The following is a 6,841-nucleotide window of genomic DNA, read 5'->3' on the forward strand; positions in this document are numbered from 1 at the left end:
ATGGCCAATGGCATTGAAGATCTTATCGGGATCCCATTCCCGAACCACAGCAGCGAGGTGTTGTGTGGTCTGAACGAGCAGCGGCACGACGGGCTCCTCTGCGATGTCATCCTCATCGTGCAGGACCAGGAGTACCGCACCCACCGCTCCGTCCTGGCTGCCTGCAGCAAGTACTTCAAAAAACTTTTCACTACCGGCACTTTAACAGACCAGCCCTATGTTTACGAGATTGACTTTGTCAAGCCTGAAGCACTTTCTGCCATCCTCGAGTTCGCCTACACCTCAACGCTCACCATCACCACCTCAAACGTCAAGCACATCCTCAGCGCCGCCAAGATGCTGGAGATCCAGAGCATTATCAATGTATGCCTTGAAATCATGGAGCCCGACAGAGAGGCCGAAGAGGAAGATGAGAAAGACGACGAAGATGATGACGAAGACGAAGACGAAGATGAGGAGGAAGAGGAGGAGGAGGAAGTGGAAGATTTCGTCAATCAGGAGAACCTAAACGATGTACAAGAAGTAAGCTGCCACCAAAGCCCTTCTGAGTCTGATCTTACCGAAGAAGCATATCCAGAAGCACCTAAAGATTTTCCAAATCACTTCCCAGCCAGTAACTCCTCTGGACACCTGGGCATGATACGAGACTTCTCCATCGAGTCCTTGTTAAGTGAAAACCTGTACCCTAAGGCAAACATCCCGGAAAGAAGGCCAGCTCTCTCTCCCTTTGCCCCCAGCTTCTTCCCCCATCTATGGAACGGAGACTTTAGCTCCTTCTCCCAGCTGGAGGAACCACAAGTAGACAACGGCCCCTTGGATCTGGTGATCAAAAAGAGGAAGATCAAGGAAGAGGAAGAGAAGGAAGACCTGCCTCCGCCTCCTTTCCCTAATGACTTCTTCAAGGACATGTTTGCCAACACCGCAGCAGCTCCCTTAGGGCATATTAAGGCAGAGACTGACTATAGTGCTTATCTGAATTTCTTAAGCGCTACCCAGTTCGGAGGAGTTTTTCCTCCATGGCCCCTGGAGGAAGAGAGGAAAATAAAGCCCAAGGCATCCCAGCAGTGCCCCATCTGCAACAAAGTCATCATGGGAGCCGGCAAGCTGCCCAGGCACATGAGGACCCACACGGGGGAGAAGCCCTATATGTGCAATATCTGTGAAGTTCGCTTTACCAGGTGTGCATTGGGTACCTCTGCCATGTGTGGGAAGGGGGATGGTGGTGGTTGGAGGGGCCGTGTCATGACCTGTGACTGATTCCTGAGCTACACTTTTCTTTTTCACCCCATAAAAAAAGTAGGAAAGAAAGCAGAGCACGAGCTCTATCCTTTCAGAAAAAAAAAAAAAAAAAAAAAGAGAGAAAAAATGGAGTAAGGGAGGAGAGTGAGGAGGGTGGAGGAAGAAAAATGAACCTACTGATTTTTGTGGGTTGTGGATGACATCCACAACTCACTGGATCCATCCCCTCGCTGGACAAAAGCTTAAATAAGTAACAGGATATTTTCAACCCCACAATAGTTCACCACAGTGGGACCAGAGTGAGCTGGAAAACAGATGGTCAAACAGCCAAGGAAGCTTCATCTCCAGTGTGCTGGGAGATGCATTGAGTTGGGAGGGCCGTTTAGCCACAGGATGTAATTAGTTTGGGTTTGCACATTTTGGCACCAGTGTAGACCACAACCAAGTTGCACATGTTTGGACATGACAGTATCTGGGTTTTCTGAGGCTGGAGCAGTCCTAATTATTATATGTTACAGTGCGGTGGGGGTCAGTCTCTTCTCCAGAATAACAGGCAACAGGACAAGGGGAAGCTGCCTCAGGTTGCACGAGGGGAGATTTAGATTGGATAGTAGGAAAAATTTCATCATAGAAGGGGTTGTCAAGCATTGGCACAGGCTGCCCAGGGCAGTGGTGGAGTCTCCATCCCTGGGGGGATTTAAAAAATGTGGTGTTGGGGCATCTGGGGACATGGCTTGGTGGATTTGGTAGTGCTGGGGGAACAGTTAGACTCATAGAATCCCAGAATGGTTTGGGTTGGAAGGCACCTTAAAGACCATCTTGTTCCAACCCCCCTGCCATGGGCAGGGACACCTTCCACTAGACCAGGTTTATCAGAGTCCTGTCCAACCTGGCCTTGGACACTTGCAGGGATGGGGCAGCCACAACTTCTCTGGGCAGCAATTGGAGCAGGCTATACAAATCTAATGCTCCAGCTTGAAACCCTTCCCTGCAAAGCTGGGCAAATTTAATCGGCGAGCAGAGACAAATAGATTCCTGGACCTGCTTTTGCTGAGTATAATTAATATCTAATGAGGACAATCTTTACCATAATAATAAAGCTTTCTGACAAGAGCATGGCATTTCAGCTCCTGGCTGCGTGTGAGAGGCAGAGCCCTATTAAGCTGGGGCGGGAAAACCAGAGGAAAATAATCTGCGCAGTAGGCAGAGGCGAGCTCCTGACAATGGCCAGACACCTGGGGTGCTCCTGCATTCAGCCTGCCTTTTCTTCTCCTGTCCTATGATAATATTCGAATGGAAGATATGCAGATGATGAGGATTTGACCTGAAAATAAATTTCCATGCTCCCCTCCATTAACGCAGCAGACACCGCATTATGATGCGGGGAGCATCATGCCTCGGGCGGGCACATGCGACGTGAGCCTGGCTCACCCTGCTATTTTTAGGGGAAGGGCCACTGCACGGTGATAATTCCTGCCTGCAGGAATTCGGATCCAGCTCCTGCTGGTGCTGCCTCCCCAGGTTAACGCTGGGTTGTTGCTTCCAGAGAGGTGGTTCACCCCGGTGGTTGTGGTGGCATCCCAGGCTGGAGGGACCACCTGGCCAGCCCGTGTTACTCTCCTGCATGTGGTGCTGATTGCTGATGAGGAGATAGCTTGGCTTGACCCATCACTGACACCTTCCCTATAAGGGACATAATAGGGCCAAGCCCTTCCAGAGGGTTCCCAAAGTCCTTTACATACAAGGGCAGCATCATTGGGCTTAGTTTGGGGAAACCGAGGCACAGAGAAATGCTGGTACTGGCTCACTTTGAAGGTTAGTAGGAGGGTTCAGGTGAGGGTTCAGGCATCCTGACCCCTAACCCAGGCAGCTTAAATCAGCATCATGGAGGTTAAAAGCTCAATGCAGAGCTGGCCTAGCATGGCCCACTGCTAACACACGGTGAAACCCAACAGCTTTGACATCCCCCATATGCTCAACAGCTTCTAAATACAGAGCACAGGGGTAGTGGGACTTTAACCCAGCAAAAAAATGACAAAATTGGGACTGACCCAGTGGTGCAATCTCCCATCATCACTGATGAAAACAAAGTTGTTCGTGTGGGTCACCTGACACTGAGCTGAGCGCAGGAGGGATTTTTCCTTCTCTAACACCCTGAGCAAAGTGGAAATCTCAAAACATTTGTTTGTTTTTAAATGCGTTTGGAAGGATTTTGAATAGCAAAAAGCTATTTGGTTTTGTTTGAGGTGGGTTTTTTTAGCCATTTGCAGCATTACTCTGATGTGAGAACTCTCCTTTAGGAAAAAGTGTGTTTTTAAGCAAAGTGGAGTGATTGAGATGTAGGAAGAGATTTCTGTCGGGATTTCCTCAATGCTGCCACTTACATTAGTGTTTTGCTCTCAGGGGGGAATTCGTGCTTCCTGAAAGCATCAGACTTGTGCCCCACAGTGCCTTCACTGGGGAGATGCAAGCCCAGATGGTTCCTTTTTGGGTCCCCTGGGAATGAGGTGCAGGGAAGCAGAGGTTCCCAAATGGGATTTCTGAGTGAATCAGTCCTTTGCGTTATTTCTGCCTTTTAAAGAATTGTGTAGGAGCAAATCTACTGGGGAAAATAGAGAAAATATATTTTCCTGGGTGGGGAGTCCGCCAACCTCCCCATCAGATCCCCTCCCCTCCACATCAGTAGGATGTGAGGACCCCCCATGCACCTGGATGTGCCACTCCCGCCGCCCAGGGACATCTGATCTCAGGAAGCAGGACTTCATTTAATAGCTCATTAATTTTTTTCCTTAAACAAAGGCTGCTCAGCCTCTAGTCTGCTGTTTCACCCTGCTAGAACGCTGGAGAAAACTGCAAATATTTCACCTTTTCCACCAAGACAGCCCCAGAGTGCTCAAGGAGAAACTGTTCCAGCCGGAAAGGTTAACATTATTTGTTCCTATTATTTGTGTTGTGACAGCTCGCAGAGCCCTAATCGCTCTCCTAATGCAATTGCATTAAGGTTATTCACACACACGGAGTGTGGATCTCCTTTGGAGAGCCTGCGAGCCCAGCTCCCGGCTCACAAACCCTGTGTCCCCCACGCCACATCCTCCCCGGGGTGCTCCACCACAACCGGAGCATCCCACCCCGCCCCCAGCCTCTGAGCTGCTCCAGGTAGAGCCATAAACCTTCTCTTACATCCCCCCGAGGCGTGGGGGGATTGAGTTTCTCCCTGTCTGCTGCCGGAGATGGGAAACAGCCTGAAAAGAGCTTTGCCTGTGTTTACATTATGCAGTCCTGGCACGCGGCGTGTTTATTAGGAAAAGCGATCCCGCTAGGTTAAACTTTACATATAGAGGTTTAAATTAAATTATAGGCGGGGCTGGTGGCTCTGCTTTTTATTAACGCTTCCCACCACCTCGCAGTACGAGCCCCCTGCCTTCATCCGTGTGTGCGAGTTCGCCACGTTTTATCTGCTCGGGGTGAAATTTTCCGTGCTGCTTTGTCTTCTGCTGAGCCCTTTCGGGGGAAATGCACCCTTGTGAAAATTCTTGGGAAAACAGCAGCTTTAAAAATGTCGGAGTGGGAAGTCGGGGTCTGGCCCTGAGCTTGGTGCAGGGACCGGGAGATGCTTTTTTTCCTGTCTCCCTAAAAATCTGTAGGTGCAGGACCAGGCTGGGACCAGTTTCCCAAAGTCAGTAAAGCATCATCTGGTGAAGAAGTGGCTCTCCTCCTAGGGATACTTCTCTGTATCCTTGATCCTGAGGGATTGGTGTACAGGGGTGGCCAGACCAGGGCTGCACTCCTCATGGACTGGCTGACACCAGTGTGCTGCCAGGCATGTCACCAAAAACTACTTCAGTGTGCACACAGGCAGGGTGGCAAAAATTAGTGCAAAGGTAGCACCTTGCATGTTTTGAGGGCTTGACCTGGCAGAATAAATACATTTTTTTCAGGGGTGGTTTTTATATTACATAAATCAAAATATCGTAACATGTACCTAGGTTATGTATTATATAATTTATAATGCAATTATATTTTTAAACCATAATAAATAGTATTATATGCTGTGTAATATTTATCTAAAATATATAATACAGTTTTATATGAGATATCTATAATATATAGGTTTTATATATAATAATGACATGACTCCATGTGTTCTACATATAGCCCCAGTATTAGCACTTTGGAGGGTTCATACCAAAAAGCATTTTGCAAAACAATATGAATTTTCATACTTTGCTCTTTACTTGAACTCCACTGGTAAACCTAACTGAGCAGTGCTTATCTCAGTTCAGCTACTGACAGCTTTACAGTTTTATAATCATATGCTTTAGCTGTGATTTTTTTTTTTTGACTGCAGAAGGAAACATTTATTGCAGGGGGGAGGAAATAGTGACTGGACTGCCAGCGTGAGAAAATATTCTTTCTTTCAGATATTTGCCTTAAATATATATATATATATTTGTAAATAAGTGCCATTGGGATGGATATTATGCTGTTCCAAGGCTGGATTTAAAAACCTTCTCCAGACTGTTGAGTGAGGCTGGATGTGTGATGGCCTTGGAGACCATGGCAGCGAAGGATTGAGTGCCTGGGAGCTGCACCTCTGCCAGCACCACCCTCTGTGATGCTCCTGCTCCAAATGAAAGCCTCCTGAGACACCGTGTGGTCAGTGCAAGGATAAAATGAAAGGAAAATCCAAGAGGGACTTAAATTAAGCAGTATTTTCAGCCCACGGTGCCAGACTCTTGAGTCTGAACAAATTTCTTTACTTGCAAGCAGGAATAGGGCTGTGCTAAATTAGCTATTCCCTTATTTAGATATACATAGATAGATATATTCCCATGTTTAGATACTCACCCTCTGTAACTCTCTGACAGGAGGGTGGAGCCAAGTGAGGGTCAGGCTCTGCTCCCCAAGGAAGGGGAAATGACCTCGGGTTGCACCAGAGGAGGTTTAGATTGGATACTACGGAAAATTTCTTCACTGAAAGGGTTGTCCATCCCTGGCACAGGCTGCCCAGGGCAGTGGTGGAGTCCCCATCCCTGGAGGGATTTAAAAGCCCTGTGGATGTGGCACCTGGGGACAAGGGTGAGTGGTGGCCTCGGCAGTGCTGGGGGAATGGTTGGACTTGATGGTCTTAGGGGTCTTCTCCAGCCTTAATGATGCTATGTTTCCCTGGTTTTGGAGTTTATTCCAGAGGGCTTTTTTCCTCCAATTTAAGCTGGTTTTGATCTCTCTGGGATGGGCTGCAAACTCCTGACATGTGTGTGTGTGTGATGTTTAGGTGCCCAGGAAAGAGAAGGCGAATGCAGAGGTCAACCTGCAAGAGCATCCACACACTGGGGGGAAACCCCAAGACAGGCTTCCCACCTTTCCTCTCCTGACCCAAAGAGCAAACCCAACCCCACCCCTTCCAGCCCACGCCGCCCTGACCAAGTGCCTTTTTTTCCCCTCTCGCAGGCAGGACAAGCTCAAGATCCACATGCGGAAGCACACGGGGGAGCGGCCGTACCTGTGCATCCACTGCAACGCCAAGTTCGTGCACAACTACGACCTGAAGAACCACATGCGCATCCACACGGGCATCCGGCCCTACCAGTGCGAGTTCTGC

General features: G+C 48.6%; 1 protein-coding gene across 1 annotated transcript in view; it reads left to right on the plus strand.

The window, feature by feature from the left end:
* The window catches only part of ZBTB7C (zinc finger and BTB domain containing 7C), a 7,812-nt gene continuing 971 nt past the window's right edge, over positions 1–6,841 (plus strand). The window contains exons 1-2 of the mRNA XM_029962144.1: positions 1–1,178; positions 6,691–6,841. Coding sequence (XP_029818004.1) covers positions 1–1,178; positions 6,691–6,841 — 1,329 coding nt within the window. The remainder of the gene's footprint in view (positions 1,179–6,690) is intronic.

This window comes from Manacus vitellinus, unplaced genomic scaffold (assembly GCF_001715985.3).
Source record: "Manacus vitellinus isolate BGI_N305 unplaced genomic scaffold, ASM171598v3 scaffold_42_pilon, whole genome shotgun sequence".
NCBI classification, from domain to species: Eukaryota; Metazoa; Chordata; class Aves; order Passeriformes; family Pipridae; genus Manacus; species Manacus vitellinus.